Here is an 18552-nt window from a genome sequence, read left to right as displayed (position 1 = left end):
TAGTTTTTATCCCGGTTTTTGAAACAGGGACGCGCGCTATAAAGTTTTTCTGTGACAGAAAAAATTCCACACGGGCGAAGCCGCAGGCGGAAAACTAGTAAGAAATAAAAACAAAACTTTGCCTCAATACAATTTTATTACTTTCCCCTTTTTACAAGTTATCATTGGATACCGGTAAACAAATAGACACCGGTATTTACCGATTTATGTTTAAGTCAGTCTACAGCACTTTTTACAAAAAGTTTTTACTGATAACAACTCGGACTCCCAGAACTTTGTGAAGAGTTCGTTCATTATGGAATCCTCATCAAAGTGTTTTATTGTCTTAAGATAAATTAGTTGAATCAACTCTCAATTTTCATTCTAATGATTATAGCGAGATGGTCTTCTTCACATTATATTTAAGTGTGGTGATTATTTTGCTAGTTCTCTACTTTATTATAGAATTAGCTGAAGAAGATAATAGGTAAGTCTGTTAATGTGTTGGATTTTTCTGTCGACTTGAAAGTTGTAGAAATTAAATTTTATGAGTCATTAGAATAATAAAGCGAACCATTGTAATTATTGACAGCAAAACTTGTGAATAGATACGAAAACAATGAAATAATTATTCTGCTTGGGGTAAGGCTTGGGGTAATTGAGCTCACAGAGCGAGCTCCGACATATTACAATTACCTATTATGAATTTAAACAATTACCGATAAAAATCATCCAAGGAATCATTCTACAATATTTTTACAGAACTTTTTGTGCATTTTGAACTCAAATAACGCCTCAAAAAGTCCACTGGCAAAAATGTCCTAGTGTTGTCACTCCTCTATCTTTTGTCTATTGTTGGGGAAAGAACTTAATTTTTTGTTTTGCTATTTGCCATTGAATTATTTAGATTTATTTTTGTGTTGGAAATAGCAGCCAGATAAGTTCTTAATTGGTGTATTTGTGATAGAATAGGTACGTCCGTATATTTTTCTTGAAATAATTTCTTTTGTTTGTTACTGAATGGCTGAAGGAGATTCGTTGTGTCACTTTTGAGATAAAAAATTTAGCCGGTTTTGACACAAAGAAATACAAGTTCGCAAAAACTTTAAAAATGAAATTTTTGCTGTGCAGGTAGTATTGAAAATAGTGTTTTCCATTACAGATTATTATTTTACATTACTAGTTACACCAGTTCTGTGTTTTCTTATTGGATTTTTACACCAATACAACTTGACTTCGCCTTGCAAAGATTATAGTTCCTTCAGCGGTATTTTGTGTGAGTACTTACTTGAAAATATCACTAAAACCTATCGCAAAATGCTCACAAAAATCCATCAATTGTAAAAAGTCCTACAACTTACTATTTATTTTAAGAATAACTGCATATTGCCGGCACAACTATCATTATGAAAGAAAACATCTTCAAAAATCATCAAAACTCCGAAAATAAAATTATTTCGAAGAAATGTCATGTGCCTACTGTCTAACCTTATTTTCACCAATTTCAATCACAAAAAATTACTGTGCAATATATTATGTATTTCAATTTTCTCATGAAAAATTACCACTTTAAAAGACACATGCAGTCAGAATATTGTGAAAATCTACCAATACATATTTTTGGCATTTACTTTTTATGCTGCCTGCTGGGTTCTCCATTTCCAAGCAGAAAAAAGAATAATCATTGCAAACAAATAACAGTGGTAGTGCAATATTGATAGGTATAAAATTAGTTATTAATTCTTACATCATGAGGATTTTGTGTCATTAAATTCCAAGTTAGCCATGTTTAGTAGGAAAATATTTGTAATTCCAATTGAATTATAGTTCTTGCAACTCACGAAGGCAAGTGAGCTTTACTTGTTTGTGTATGTGTACATGCACAAGGATTGTGTAATGTCTTTCAAAACTTTTGAAAAACGAACAGTAGCGAGCCACCACACATGTAAAGCTCACTCACCTTTGTGAATTGCAACAACTATAAATTATTTCACAAAATTTTAGTCCAGTCAAAATTCAAGTAATATCTACATTAAATGTCAATAATAATGTATAGGTCCTGATTTAATATAAAAGTCAATTTTTTGACGAAAATCTATAATCTTTGTATAAAAGTGCTGCTTCAAAAGCTAACTCACAGAAAACTAAATTATTATTATTTTTATAGATTTTTTGGAAATAAAGTTATCTTGGTAGATTTGTCTAATTGTTTTTGTCAACATAATTCTTTCATATTATCAAGTCAATCGGTCTGCTTGCCTGTTACATTTTCACCCTAAACTGCTGAACTAATTTTGAAGAATATTGGTATTTAAGTTTTTACTTTAGAAAAAGACACACCCATATTCACAAACAATGTTTGCTTAAGTAAAGCAGAAAATCAAACGCACAGTGTTAAATAGAGCTCTGAGATTGGTTTGTGTGTGACCCTGTGTCCACGCGCACTGTGAGACCTCATAGTAATGTTTGTAAATACACTTCAACTGTTCTATATTTCTAATCCTTAGGTTTTTAGATATAACTCAATATACAGAATTTTATTATTTGACAACATATTGACTCATTATAATTTGTCCCTTTGCTTATTAATTACAAAATAATCTCTGGCAATTTGTACCTTTATTATATTTAACAGAACGCTTAAAATAAACTCAGGAAACGTCAGTTAATAATTTTTAGCAGTAAAACTTTAAATTAATCTCCATTACAGAAAAATGGCTGACAACGAACACGAAGAATCCAATAAAGAACCTCCGATATACATGGATATGTCCGTTCTAAAGAGCAAGTCACAACCGAACACTCCTACCAAACCAACAGCGTACTCAATCAACAATCGTACTTTCTACGATGAGGAGCGGACAAGCGATGAGTACATAGAGTTCAGTCTTCACGCTGAACGACTGTCAAATTTAGCAAATAGAGAGCTGTTTTCAGCGGATATGCTTGATTCGGATACGGATACTCAGATAATGTACTGTGATTCACCAGACTTAGTAGGTAAGTAACAAATTCTTCTGTGGGACTTTTGTTGTTAATGAGGATCATTTCGATTTTTAGCTGTGAATGCAGATTTATAGGGCTAAGAAATCCTTAATACACAGTGCAAAAATTTTTGTTCTACGACAAAAATTGACGAAGTTATGGCCAAATTACTAAAAAAGTTCACTGACCGCCCGGCGCGGGGACGATGACGTCATTATATCCGATCCGAACGCTGCCGGCGTACTGCGTGGATAGAAAATATTTTTTTCTAGCCAAATTATCAGTTTTAGAGAAAAACTTGTAATGACATTTATTCATCAGAATAAAGTAAGCTATCGATAGGTAATTTTTAAAAATGGAAATTGTGAAAAATAACGCAAAAAATCCATACGCTCATACGATTCAATGGCACGCAGAGACGCGATTGGGGTCTCCGCGGTGGTATATTTGGCGATTTATTCAAATAAAGTGTACATAAGTGTTGTTAGAGTCATATCTTCTTCAAAGTAAAATATAAAAATGTATAAGTATTAATTTATTTACTTCTAACAATAAGGTATAACTTCTAACAATTTGACATTGCTATGAAAATCATTTCGATGTACACTTAATTAATACCTACCTGTTATTTAGTTTTTCTGAGTTAAACCTACGCACCTACCTATCTATTCGCCGTTCCCATGGGCGGGCCAGCTGCTGCAGGAAGGACAGCCGCTCCGTGCTGGAAATCTATTTAATCTTATCTTAGCCTAGAAGCTGGGTATAACTACCCCGCCCCTCTCCTCTCCCCAGGTCATAAACTGGGCATGACTTCCCCTTCGGCCAGAAGTTGGGTATGATTTACCCCCCCCCCCCCGGCCCGAAACTGGGTATGACTTGACCCCTCCCCCTCCCCCCAGGCCAGAAGCTAGGTAAGGCTTGCCCCTACCCCCAGGCCATAAGCATAAGCTGGATATGACTCCCCTTCGGCCAGAAGCTGGATATGACACGCCCCCCATGCCAGAAATGCCAGAAACTGGGTATGACTTGACCCCCCCCCCCTCCCCCAGGCCATAAGCTGGGTAAGGCTAGCCCCTCCCCCCAGCCCTAGAAACTGGTTATGACTTGACCCCTCCCCCCCCCCCCTCTCCCCAAGCCAGAAGCTGGGTAAGGCTAGCCCCTTCCCCCAGTCCATAAGCATAAGCTAGGTATGACTCCCCCTCGGCCGGAAGCTGGGTATTACTTACCCCCCCCCCCCCCCCAGGCCAGAAACTGGGTATGACTTGCCTCTCCCCCCTCCCACCAAGGCCAGAAGCTGGGTAAGGCTTGCCCCTCCCCCCAGGCTATAAGCTGGGTATGACTTATCCCCCCCCCCCCCCCCCAGGCCAGAAACTGGGTATTAGCATCATATTAAGTATTATTATGTTCAATACAAACAATCATTAAGTTACACTCACCCCAACCGCGTCTCCGCATTGCATCGAATCCTATAAAAATGTGGTTTTTGGACATAGCAATACTTATTTTTCACAATTTTTATTTTTAAAAATTACTGGTCGATAGGTTACTTTATTTTGAAGAATAAATGTTATTAAAAGGATTTTTCTAAAACTGATAGTTTAGCCGGAAAAATATATTTTCCATCCCATTAGTACGCCGGCTGCGCTCGATTCGGATATAATGACGTCACGCGGCCTTGCGTACGTTGACTTTTAGCGGCAAAAACGGCCTATGTTTATTACTTAATATCTTCGTAAGTAATGGTCCGATTTGGATAATTCAAAAAGATATATCTTTCTTATGTCTTAAAGATTAACGTAGATACTAGTTTTATTGAATTTTCTACAACAGTACTGATCCTCATTATGGTCACAATAGAAATTGTTATCATTTTGTAAATATTACGTTAATAGTTGATAGATATTACTGTGTATTTACTTATTAACCAACGAGGCACAAGTACACTATTTTAGACAAATTATATATTTATTTGAAGAAATCTTATCAAAAATGTTTAATGCAGTTTTAATGTTTGTCAAAATCGACCCAGGATTCTATTTTAGTAGGTTTAAAATTAGTAAATTATCATTCGAGTTCGTGAACTTTGACGTCATAGTACTCATACATACAAAATCTATGGAAGAGTCGCGTTTTGTTTAGAAGAAGTATATCAAGTGAACAAGCCTGAGCCCCGATCACGGTAACTTTTAACGTTTCCAATCCAGACATGCTTCTCGATTCTGCGATACGATTGGTCGTTCAACAGCGTACGTCAGCTGTTTTGACCAATCGTATCGGAGAATCGATGAAGCGCGTCTGGATTGGAAACGTTAAAAGTTACCGTAATCGGGGCTCTGGACCTATTCTCATTCCAACCACCACAATGTCAGTACAACTGAATGCGACTCTCCCTCCCGCATGCCTCCCCGCGTTTACCCCGTCCGTACCAGTGGCCTAATTCACGTATTTTGACAGTCAAGATCTCGCTGACGTTCAGAAGTTGTCCCATTGATAAACAGTTCTAAATCCGTATTCACAAGGGTCATTTCGATAGAACGATTACTCGATAGAATCGCGACTCAGCGATTTGTTGTCGTTGAAGTTTTGTTACGTCGTCCCATTGAAAAACAGTTCTAAATCCGTATTCACAAGGGTCATTTCGATAGAACGATTACTCGATAGGATCGCAACTCAGCGATTTGTTGTCGTTGAAGTTTTGTTACGTCGTCCCATTGAAAAACAGTTCTAAATCCATATTCACAAGGGTCATTTCGATAGAACGATTACTCGATAGGATCGCAACTCAGCGATTTGTTGTCGTTGAAGTTTTGTTACGTCAATAAGGCTACAGGGCGTCGATGTGACGTCACTGCTGCCAGGTGCGCAGTTAGTAGTAATGAGTAATGACATTACTTTAATGTTATTAATTAATGTTAATACAACTTTCAGACAATAAACCACTGTTCGATGAAGAATTACCCATAGTGGTTCAAGAGATATCACACGGTTATGTAATAAATTCCAATGTCTACCTCACATATGAACAGTGGAATACATTAACACCTGTAGACGCAGTTTTGGTAAAATGTGTGGCCTGCGATATGTATACAGATAAGCATTCAACAGGTCACCACATAAAGAGCGAACCGCATCAAAATCAGTTGAGCATGTACAAACCGTTGGCCAGATTTGAACTCAGTATAACTAGAAAAGTAATTTTTGTTTTTTTTGCATGCTTTAGTTTGTTTATTTTGTTTTAACGATTCTGATTTTGTTTTTTTTCATTTAATAGATACGAGAAATTTATCACTGCGCGGTTTGTAACGAGGCTTTCTATCTAAACGAAAACAACGATCACCATTCTTCAAAATCACACGAAGGGAACCTTCTGTCTGCTGTAAATAAAGTCACTGATATAGAAATAGACTGTGGGGTTAACGGTGAAAACTCGGATAACGATAGAAATAAGAACAACGATTGTTACCATTTCAAACATGGAAACAGGATTAACGATAGCTTCAATAACGGTAAAAGTAATTACGCGGCAGCTATGAAGATTTATAGGAAAAACAGTAACACCAGCGAGGAATATGAGGGAGATTCAGAATATGATTACAGCAACGATGAATTGGATATTTTTTGGGATACGCCACACGAAGACGCTCAAACCGGCAATTCTTACGCTACAGCGCTCAAAAAACCTAAAGTTTACAATATGCCTACGTTTTTAGAAACTAAAATAGGCGATAAAAAGGTCAAAGTTAAATTCGACTCGTGGCATATGCTTATAAGTCCTAAAGTAAATAGGTTGTATTGTATGGTGTGTCGAGAATATATCCATATTAGAAGTAAGGCAGAACATTGTTACGACGCTAATCATTTGATTAAACTGGAAAACTGTAAAGTTTTAACTCATTTTGGTGATTATCTCATCAGAGAGGTGAGTTACTGGTTTAATTTTCAAGTTTGTTAGTAGATTCAGTTTCTAACTTAGTATTTAGCATGTTTGTAGTATTATTATTAGTATGGTTTTTGAATATGTACAATGTTTCATAGCCAATTTCAGTTTATAATAAATGCATGCTAAGGGACCATGAGAATAACATTTTAAATAAAATTGGTAATTCTGCCTTTGAGTAATGCATGTCTCATTTTTAACTTGACAATAAGCATGACCTAATTGCTTGTTTAAAACATTATAATTTTGATCCAAAATGTGAATTATTTTTAATTACAGATAGACGATAAGTTTTACCATTGCGGTCATTGCAACAACTTGCTTCTAATCAATGACACGAAAGACCACATCGAAAAACGACATTCTAAATTCAACAAAAACGCCAAAAACAATAATAACGATAGCCAAATTAACGATGACGCTGATAAACTTAAAAATGTTCCCGTTGCAAACAGTGTTAACGAAAATAATTCGAATGGAGGTACAGTTAACAACATTAACGACAATAAACCAAATGGAAACGGATTTAACGATAAACTTAACGATGCGAAAGCGATCACATTTAACGATAATAAAGAAAACAACGCTCCGAACAGGATGCAATGGAATAATCCGATATTTAAAGATATGTTAACTCAGGATATATTTTTGAACATGTTTGGCTACAAAATTTCTATACCTCTTCTATCGTATCATGTGATTTGCAAGCGCCCTCAGGATTTTTACTGTGGGCTATGTAACTTTATATGTACAGCAGACATCGTAGTGCAGCACATTTATAGCGTATCACACATTCAGCAGTTAACAAGAACTCCTTTTATAGTACCATTTAATTATAATTTAATAAGAGCTGTAAGTATTACTTTGTTTCTTTAATTTACTAATAAAATTGCCTTTTTTGTGGAGAATTTGGCCTACACTCCCCACGCTGGCCAGACGGGTTGGGGAGGCCTGATGTTCGCATATTTTTCTCATAATCCCCTTTTCTGACAACCTCGAAAAGAGGCTTATTCCACTATTACCAAGAACAAAAAGTTCGCTAATCCCCGTTGACGGGGATTGTCAACGGGGATTAGCGAACTTTTTGTTCACTATTCCCCGTTAACGCCAAATTGGAGCTTATAATGGGGAATAATGAACTAAAAAGTTAATTAATCCCCATTACTTTAAAAATAAAATCCTAATATAACGGGGATTAATGAAGTGGTACTTCATGATTCGATATGAGATATAACTCGCACTTATAAACAAGACTGAATTATGAAATTAATAACCTTAATATTTTTAAGTAAGAAATAGCGAAAAACGGAAATCTCGGGCTTGAACTTGATAAAAATAAAACTGCATTATATGTTTTTTAAATAATTCTGACTGCCTTTGTTTTTCACAAAATCCAGTAACTCAGCTGTGGTTCACGTTTGACTCCTGTGAGGGACAAAATGTTTTAATTTGTGATACAAAACATTGTAAAAATTTACAAACACAGTTTTTTTAATATTTAACGATCTATTTATTAAATACCTGTTTATTTCTTTGTTTTGATTATCAAGAAATATTAGGCTACTTAAAAATGTAATATAGCTAAATAATATAAATGTTTTTATATAGAAGAGGAGACAAACGGACTCGCAGATCAGTCGGTAAGCGATCACCATTGATGTTTGATGTCAACATCACAACACCCAAATATTGTTTGTCGGGGCCGTTCAAGTATTACGTAAGCACCAAGGGGGGGTGGGGGGGTCTCTGTTTTGCTTATTTTGGATGACATGGGGGGTAGGGGGGTCTAGATGACGATTACGTCATCGTTAGTTATTTACGTTTTTTCGGGGATTCCCGCAAATAATACATATGCGTAGGCATATGAGAACTGATTAGGGGAATTACCGCACATTAGGGAAATTACCGTGCGCTATTCACTTGTCTAATAGTTAACTCTCGTGCCGACACTGCCCATTGAAATTTGAGAGTCGTAGTCCGTATATTATTATACGCGAGGCCGGCCTCCCGCGCGCGTGTTTTGTTTGGATACTAAACGTATTGTAGGTAAGCATTGAAAGTTATCATTTGTGTTTATGTTGATGCATAGGTAATTGATGCAATTATGTTTGTTATGTTCTTTATTTCTGATTATATTTTTTTGTCCAATACTCTGTGTATCAGTTAAATCTAATATTTTCATGAATTTTCCTATTTTAAAAATGACAATATAAAAAACATTTATAACTAAAAATGTTTACGTAAGCATAGGGGGAGGGGGTAAGTGCTTTGCTTACTTTTGATGACAAGGGGGCGGGGGGGTAAAAAATGGTAAGAAATCTGCTTACGTAATACTTGAACGGCCCCTTCCTAATAAACGTACGCTTTTTATATTTCTAATTCAACGGGTTCTATAGATCGTTTCATCAGACGCGCCCCACCATTTTTCCGCTTATGTTTGAATGTTATCGGTACATGATGAAGCCACGATAGCCATACGGCGAAGGGGTCGGACTGGCCGACTCGTTATCCGGGGAACGCGGGTTCGGTCCCCGCCGCCGCCGTTCGACTATTGTGGTGAGCTCACTCGTGACATTATTTAGCTTACTATGAGGGGCTAACGGGAGTATTAGTAATTTGTGTGCAATAACAAATTACTATTAATCTTTTTTTTTAAATCGGAATGTTGGTGAATTTGGTGATATGGTCTACTGGCGCGGTGTCGGCATCAGACTATTCGTTTCGAGGGTAGTTAGTTTTATAGTTGTACCCGTCGTCTGTTAGCGTCACTGTCAACACATACAGCATTGTACGCTTGGCGTACGCCTGCTGTTTAAATTAGCTTTAGGGGTTTGACTGGATTTTCAGTATTTTTTCCAAATATTACAAAAATAAAAACAATAAAGATCAGTTTCAGTTTTTATAAAATCTGTTTTGAGATTTCCATGATTTTTCGCTATTTCTCACTGCTTTTGATTTCGATTGTAAAACTATAAAACGCTTTTATGCCTTTTGTTTCATTTCTCTGTGTTTTGTCTTTATTATGGGTTCAAAGTCAAAGTCAAAGTCAAAATTTCTTTATTTGTTTAGACTAATAAATAGTTCTTACAAATCGTCATAATATATGGTTTAATTTTTGTCACTGTTTACTGTATCGCTATTTATGTTTCTATCGTTATTTTTCAAATTGCAGATCCGTGAAGCACTACACTGTGCTATATGCAACTTACCGGTAGCAGCAGGTTATATATACGCGCATCTAAATGAGTTACAGCATATAGGGTTACTTCAAAAAGCATTGTCACCAAAACTAGAACAGGCAGCAATCGCACCGATCGCTGGTCCCGCAAAAGAACCCCAAAAACACGAGCCAGAACAAAAAATAACGTCAGACAAAGAAAAGGAAGTGAAAACAGAAATAACGAAAGCCAAAATGGAAACGAAGCAAGCGAAAACAGAAGCAACGAAAGTGAAAACGGAAATAACGAAAATAGAAACAACGGAGTCTGTAAAAGATGAATTGGAATCTTTAGCCTCTGATATGACAGCGGATGTCGATTTAAATGAATCAGTAGACTCGGTATTTGACATAGAAGATTATGTGTATGTCAAACTGGGAAATAAATATTTTAGAATAAGTTTGCTATCTTATAACAGTTTAGTTTACACGGGCTGTGAGGATTTTTACTGTTTTATTTGCTCTGTAAATGTAAGCGAGGATGATTTAAAAACGCACGTTGATAGTCGTTCGCATATGGACAGCTTGAAGAAATGCCCTTTTCTGGTTATGGAAGGAGGTCTCTTGAGACAGGTTGGTATATCTTTTTACTAGCTATGCCCGCAACTTCGTACGCGTGAAAACCCGTTTTCGCAACATTTTTCATTTTTGCTCTGCACCTATTACTCGTAGCGTAAAGTAGGTATATAACCTATAGCCTTCCTCAATAAATGGGCTATCTAACAAGAATTTTTCAAATCGGACCGGTAGTTCCTGAGATTAGCGCGTTCAAGTAAACAAACAAACAAACAAACTATTCAGCTTTATAATATTAGTATACAGGGTGTTAGGTAAATGGGTATATGAGCCGACACTAGCCCATGTTAACATGGGCATATAAATGGTATGGTCATGGTGAAGTCAGAAAATTGATATCTTCATTTTAATTATTTTAATATTCATACAAATCGGATTTTATATAATTTATTTTGTATAAAAAAAATGATGATATCAAATTTCTGACTTCACCATACTACGCATATGCATATGTTAACATGGGCTAGTGTCGGCTCATATACCCATTTACCTAACATCCTGTAGATAGGTGTAGCGCTTTCCACTTCAGCTTCAGTTGGCGCCACTGTCGCCACAAGCAAGTTTCAGGACCTTACTATCCAATGGCGCCAACTGGTTAATTTTTCGACACTATTGGTCTGGTGCTTGGCTCAGTAAGTGCCTGAGGTATGGGAGCGCCACGGGAGGGGTGGCATTGACATATTATGACGTCACAGAGCATACAAATCTGAAGTCTCGCTGACGTATAACATCAACAAAAACATAATGAGGGCTATCGTTTTAGCGCTCACCAGTTGGCGCCACTGTAGAGTAAGGTCCTGTCACTTGCTAGTCGCGAAGACAGTGGCGCCAACTTGTGAGCGCTAAAGTGGTAGGAGGATTATCGCATTTGCACTCATCAAGATGGCGCCACTGTAGAGTAAGGTCCTGTCAATCGCCAGGGGTGCCAACTGTTAAGTATAAAAACGATAGCCCTCATTATGTTCCTTCCCTGCCGCTCCCATTCCTCAGGCACTGACTGAGTTGCATAATGGCGCAATTTCACTAGTCGATAGGGTCCGCATGCGGAGTGCGAGAGATTTCTCGAACGCGTGCCACAGGGCCCTCAATCTGGATGCGAAGTTTACTAAAAAATAGAAACAGGCATGGCGCGTCAGAAAATCTGAATGATGAATTTCATTGGTCGATAGCACGGTCGGTATAATGCATGCGGGGAATCCCCGCAGGCGTTGTACCGAACGCGTATCGACTTGCAACTTTCATTGGTCGTTATCTCGCATGCGGGGAGTCCCCGTATGCTGTATACCGAACGAGTTATCGACTAATGAAAATGCCTATAAGTTCAAATCCTCCAATTTTTTTTTCAGATCTTCCTAAAGTACCACTGCGGTGTATGTAACGTAATAATAACAAGGGATTGCCTAAAAATCCACATGAAATGGCAACCTCACGTGGAACTCGTGGCGTTACAGAATAAAATAACGAAAAAAATGAGAAGAAACGACCTAAATTCGGGCATGAGAATGTACGTTGGCAACACACAGAAAGAAACTATATACCTCAATGAAAAAGAACCAAAGATTAAAGTGCTATTCAAAGTCAAATTCGAAGAAGAGACTACCATAGAAAAGAAAATGAAAATTATCATCGTTAACGGTGACGTTCTGAAGTTAAACTTTGACAATTGGAACGGTGTTGCCGCTGCACAAAATGGTTTGAAATGTCAGTTATGTCAGATGGAGTTTGCTGAAGGAGATTTGGCCAATCACGTCAACAGTCAAGTTCATAAAGATTTTCTGTCGTGTAAAGTTTTTAAGAGGGAGTATTTATCGGATCTGCTGAGAGAGGTGAGTTTCGGTGTTGCCAGGAATAAAATATTTTTTAGAGACATTAGTAAACTTGCCGAAATCTGTATTACGTTTGTTTTGTCTATGATAACATCTATACAACTCTTATAACTTTAAATTGAGACAGGCTGGACTGATTTTAATGATATCTGATGTGATAATAGCCTAGTCCTAAAAAACTTAGTCCGTGAATTATATTATAAAAAAAACATTGGACACGTATATTTTTATTTGTCAATAAAACAAGTAATAATTACAAAGTAATGATGCGTTGAAGTTCCGTGTGATGTCACAAAGTGCTACACTTACCCACGCCTTGACGTCACCTGCCTCCTATTTTGAGCTTTGGCGCGCTTTATCCCTTGTCAATTTGAAAAAGTATTTCTTGATAAGTTAACTGAAGGATTAATTCAATCTGTTGCCTTTACCTATACTATAATTACATAATTCTATAATAATTATACAGGGTGGCCAAAACAGTGAGGTCTAAAAGAAAAATTTAGATTCCTTACATCAAGGTGTACCTAAATCACCCCCATGTATGTAATACGATTGTGCTTAGTTTAGGAGTTAGAGTTAATTTTGTGATATTTTAAAATTTTATGACCTAGTAGGCTTTAAACATTTTTATCTTTTTTTTGGGTTGACTTTTTTCATATTTCTTTTTTTCGACAGATTTTTTATTAATTGCAGATGTTTGAAAAAAATAATCACCTTCCTATCTTTGATTCAAGATACAAAAGTTTTGCTAGAAACATTAAATTTATGCTTTTATCAGAATACTATCAAATTTTCAACTTAAAAGTTTAAGTAAAAAAAAGAACTTCCATAGGTCCAAAACCATTTTAAAAACTGTGCCGTTTCCTGAACATTCATAATAATACAAAAAAACATGTACTTAATGGGCCACTATTTCCTGTAATCGGTCCACTAAAGTGGTAAGTCGGAGATTCTGTTACATGTTTTTGACTTTCTTAGAGTGAATTAATATTGGGAATCCTCTAAGTTTACATTACGTAGAACAGATTTAGAGCAGTAACTGGACAGAACATGTTTTTATTCTCAACGAGGAAGCTCTTGCCCTTCAACACACCTGGTGGAAACTGATGATTAGGCTGAAGGTGGAAGGGAACTTCAACTACTAAGGAACTATGGCTTCCTACCTCCAAATGCCGGAATACAGTAATGCTATTAACATTATTTTTATCGTGACAGACTTAGAAAATAGAGTTGCTAGCCAGGCAGACTTAGATCAAACCCTACCACCAACCAAACCGAGCAGAAAATTTCACCTCCACTGGGAATCAAACCCGGGACCTCTGAAGCTTACCTCTTACCACTTGAAGACAGAGGCAGTTGTTACATTTTACTATTACCCTTGAAATACCTACTACAGTGAGTAGAAGGAGGAGGGATATTTGGTTTATGTTCATTAAAACTTACTTAAAATAACAATGTGTTCCGGAATTTGGAGGTAGAAAGCCATAGTTCCTTAGTAGTTGAAGTTCCCTTCCACCTTCAACCTAATCATCAGTTTCCACCAGGTGTGATGAAGGGCAAGAGCTTCCTCGTTGAGAATAAAAACATGTTCTGTCCAATTACTGCTCTAAATCTGTTCTACGTAATGTAAACTTAGAGGATTCCCAATATTAATTCACTCTTAGAAAGTCAAAAACATGTAACGGAATCTCCGACTTACTACTTTAGTGGACCGATTACAGGAAATAGTGGCCCATTAAGTACATGTTTTTTTGTATTATTATGAATGTTCAGGAAACGGCGCAGTTTTTAAAATGGTTTTGGACCTATGGAAGTTCTTTTTTTTACTTAAACTTTTAAGTTGAAAATTTCATAGTGTTCTGATGAAAGCATAATTTTAATGTTTCTAGCAAAACTTTTGTATCTTGAATCAAAGATAGGATGGTGATTATTTTTTTCAAACATCTGCAATTAATAACAAATCTGTCGAAAAAAAGAAATCTGAAAAAAGTCAACCCAAAAAAAAGATAAAAATGTTTAAAGCCTACTAGGTCACAAAATTTGAAAATATCACAAAATTAACTCTATCTCCTAAACTAAGCACAATCGTATCATATACATGGGAGTGATTTAGGTACACCTGGATGTAAGGGATCTAAATTTTTCTTTTAGACCTCACTGTTTTGGCCATCCTGTATATCACCAACAAAAGAATTAGTCATTGATGCCTCCGACTTCATTTGTGAACACTTGTCTTGTTTTTATCTTTTTAGTTCATTTTTACGCAGTTAGGGTTTGTTTTTTATCGTATCTTTTGCAAAAAAATTAAGTCCAACTATAGGTATGAGGTATTGGTTTATAGGTAAAGCCCACGCGTGGATCCCGTTTTACCCCCTTAGGGGTCGAAATTTTGCAAAATCCCGTCTTAGTGAGCACCTACGTTCTAAAAGGAACCCCCATGCAAAATTTGAGACTCCTAGCACTTGTAGTTTCTGAGATTTCGAGATGACTGAGTGAGTCAGTCAGTGACCTTTCGCTTTTATAGATATAATTATCTGTTTTCAGATTGACGACACCACTCTCCACTGCGTCATTTGCAACACAGATGTCGCCAACAAAAAACCAGTCGCAACACAACATATTGAGGGTAAGAAACACAAGAAGAACTATGACACCATCAGAGCTGTCAGTTCGACAACCAACGCCTATACGGATTGTGATGATGACGTATTGCAGCTTTAAAATTGACGTCTAAGAGGTTTTTGAGATTTTTTTTAACTTAAAAAATATACAGGGTGTCTAGTTTGTGTTTAGAAGTTTTGGTAAAATTAAAAAAATGGAAACGTCAATGAATACAGGGTGTTGGCATGGTTATGGGCCTGTGGTGGCCATAGCCAAACATTTTTCTAATAACATTAACCCAAAAATGCAGAATCATCAAACTGACATTAAATTCCACTGTGTGTTTAGACTTTATAAAAAATAAGTTTTTACACTGCAATAAATAAATGAAAATCTGAAACTAGTGTGCCATAAATACGCCATATAAAAAAGTGTTAAATTTTACCCTAAGAAATATGCTAACACCCTGTATGTAAAATATTGTGATAATATTGCTCTCCCTATATAATAGCTCTCTTATAGAGTATAATTAAAGAGCTGTAGTGATTTTAAAGGTATTAATTTTTTCAAAAATTTTCAGATTTGATTTTAAATTGAAATATTTTTTTTTGTTATAAGATGTATCAGAGATACCTACTTTTATGTTAAAATGTGTCAAATCATTTAAAAAAAACGTTTATTCAAAATGATTTTTCCTCAGAAATTGATACTTATGCCTAGGCTAAATTTTATTTTATAAAATATTTTTAGTTTTTAGTTGACTCAAAAAAATGAGTATTGTTGATTTTTTCTAAAAATATTTTTGTGCCATTAAAACCCTAAAGGGTTAACTAAATGAATGTTTTTTAAAAAATCGGTAACATTGAAAATTGATACTGTAGGCCATAAAATATTTGGATTTGTTATTTTAAGTTACTTAGAAGCCATTTTATGAGCCAAATACAAACAAGTCTAGTTCGAAAATGATAAGCATTAAAAATGCTCAATTATTTAAATATAAGATAATTTAAGTGAAGTTGACTATTGTGATTTCCAAAAAATATTATAGTCATGTCAATATTAATTATTATCGTATTTTGGTATTAGTATTCATGCTTTTTTTCTAATATTGTAACAATTTTAGTTTTCATAGTCCCGTGATTGTTTCAACCCCAGTTTTAAAATGGGTTGAATTTTATTTGATTCGTCCCCCAATTTTTAACAAGGCTCTCAATTGAACACCTTGCTCAAATCAACTCAAAAAAGAGGTTGAAATAATTCAACTCCTTTTTCAAATAGAGTTTGAAGTAATTCAACGCCTTTTTCAAAAAGAGGTTGAAATGATTCAACTCCTTTTTCAAAAAGAGGTTGAAGTAATTCAACGCCTTTTTCAAAAAGAGGTTGAAATAATTCAACTCCTTTTTCAAAAAGAGGTTGAAATAATTCAACGCCTTTTTCAAAAAGAGGTTGAGATAATTTAACCTCTTTTTCAAAACGGGTTGAAAATTTTGAAATGTCATTAAGTTACCAAATAATTACCTTTCGTAAAAAATAAGTAACACATTATGTAGGATAAGTATGTTTTTCTTAGTGTACGCATATACTGTAGCTTTTCCATACTGGTTAAGATATTTTTTAAACTGGTTCTCTAGATAGATTATAGGTCTAGGCGCTTAAGTCAGTCACTGACTAATGGGAGTGGCACGGGAGGGGTGGCATTGACATATTAAGAGCATACAAACAGAGTAAATACAAATGAGTAGGTCATCTTCATAGAAACGCACCGAGCGCGGTTTGTATGTGAGCGCGCCAACACGTATGCGGCGCGCACGCACACACTGACAAAATTTTGCTGTGATTAGCGGGGTGTTCGTGTTGCGCCGAATTTTGTCAGTGTGTGCGTGCGCGCCGCATACGTATATTGGCGCGCTCACATACACACCGCGCTCGGTGCGTTTCTATGAAGATGACCTACACATTTGTATTTACTCTGATACAAATCTTGAAGTCTTACTGACGTTTGACCGTCACAAAATGACCCTCCCGTGCCGCTTCCATACCTCGGGCACTGAGTTAAGTGTTAGAGTAGGCGCACACCGTTGATTTTTAGTTTTCCGATAGTTGTGCCCGATTTTAATTTGTATGAAGAATCAGCCAAATCGAATCGGCGTAGTGTGCGCACTCCCATACATGCCCATACTGATCAACTGCCCGACTAAACTATCGGCCGACGAAAAATCAACGGTGTGCGCCTACTCTTAGACCTATAATCATCAGTATTAAATTCTAAGCTATTTTAAACGTAATTAAAAAGACTCATAGATTTAAGTCTTCCATTGATACTTTTGTAGTGTTTCCTTAATTAATAAGTAATTATTTTCGTTTGTGCCTTAAAATAAAAGAGTGCTATTTTGTACTGGTTTGTAAGATTTTGTGATTGAGATTAGAATTTGAGATTGTAGAATCGATTTATTTCGTGTGATAAATATGAGTACATTCCATGGTATTTGACACCAATCAATGATTTTTTTATTTGAAAAGTTCATTTTTTCAAGTTGTTTATTTAAACAACTTGCTTGTGGCTAAGAGTGGCGCCAACTGGTGACCGATGAAGCACTAGGACTAGCATTTGAAATCGCCAGTTGGCGCCACTGTGGAGTATGGTCCTGTCACTTGCTTGTGGCTAAGACTGGCGCCAACTGGTGACCGCTGAAGCGCCAGGAGTATAGCATTTGCAATCACCAATTGGCGCCACTGTGGAGTATGGTCCTGTCACTTGCTTGTGGCTAAGACTGGCGCCAACTGGCGACCGCTGAAGCGCCAGGAGTATAGCATTTGCTTTCACCAATTGGCGCCACTGTTGAGTAAGGTCCTGTCACTCGCCAGTGGCGCCAACTGGTGACCGCATAAGGAAACTAATTGAGTAAGTTATTAATTTCTAAACATCTAGAATTTTCGATTTACATAATTATGATTGTAAGCTAATTTAGTTTCTAAGATGTGGAATTGTTGTGTGAACTGTCAAATGATAACGATTGTTTCATTTGACAGTTCATAACGTACAATTATTATTCGGTCAAACGCTTTGTTTAACTGACTTTTTCGTACGTTATGGACTGTCAAATGATTACGATTGCTTTACACAAATCCACCTCTGAATTTTGTTCTTTAGAAATGGTGTCAAATATCCAATTAAAAAGACAATGTCTTTTGTCATTTAATTTTAATTAGAATTAAGTTAAATAATTAATTTAAGTGTCCAGAGTCTGTAAGCGGCGACAAAAATTATAATTTAACGCTCGATAATGTTTTTATTTAGATATTTTATTATTAATTTAAGTTTAAGTATTTTTGTGATAGTTATTTAAGTTTAGAGCATAGGTAGTATGTAATTAAACTTATCTATTTAGATTATAACTTCATCTTTTTTTTGTTAATTTAAGTTACTCTTA

The 18552-nt window shown here is 36.1% G+C and overlaps 1 protein-coding gene across 6 annotated transcripts; it reads left to right on the top strand.

Moving 5' to 3' along the window:
• Window positions 1-259: 259 nt before the first annotated feature.
• LOC135085376 (uncharacterized) lies at window positions 260-18552 on the top strand. Of its 6 annotated transcripts, none has more exons than XM_063980159.1 (8): window positions 260-466; window positions 2690-2979; window positions 5893-6155; window positions 6236-6883; window positions 7181-7753; window positions 10074-10691; window positions 12041-12520; window positions 15065-18552. In XM_063980159.1, the coding sequence occupies exons 1-8, from the start codon at window positions 381-383 to the stop codon at window positions 15239-15241; spliced, it is 3135 nt and encodes a 1044-aa protein (XP_063836229.1). In that variant the 5' UTR covers window positions 260-380; the 3' UTR covers window positions 15242-18552. The 6 variants fall into 6 exon arrangements, with proteins under 6 accessions (XP_063836229.1, XP_063836234.1, XP_063836232.1 ...); XM_063980162.1 differs by lacking the exon at window positions 260-466 and adding an exon at window positions 828-951; XM_063980160.1 differs by lacking the exon at window positions 260-466 and adding an exon at window positions 959-1110.

The sequence above is a fragment of the Ostrinia nubilalis genome, chromosome 28 (assembly GCF_963855985.1).
Source record: "Ostrinia nubilalis chromosome 28, ilOstNubi1.1, whole genome shotgun sequence".
Lineage (NCBI taxonomy): Eukaryota > Metazoa > Arthropoda > Insecta > Lepidoptera > Crambidae > Ostrinia > Ostrinia nubilalis.
This window is presented reverse-complemented; position numbering and strand designations above follow the sequence as displayed.

Coding starts and splice junctions, on each gene's coding strand:
- LOC135085376 (XM_063980159.1), top strand. CDS start 381: ATGGTCTTCTTCACATTATATTTAAGTGTGGTGATTATTTTGCTAGTT. Junction 6,884..7,180: donor GTGATTATCTCATCAGAGAG/GTGAGTTACTGG, acceptor TTTTAATTACAG/ATAGACGATAAGTTTTACCA. Junction 7,754..10,073: donor ATTATAATTTAATAAGAGCT/GTAAGTATTACT, acceptor TTCAAATTGCAG/ATCCGTGAAGCACTACACTG.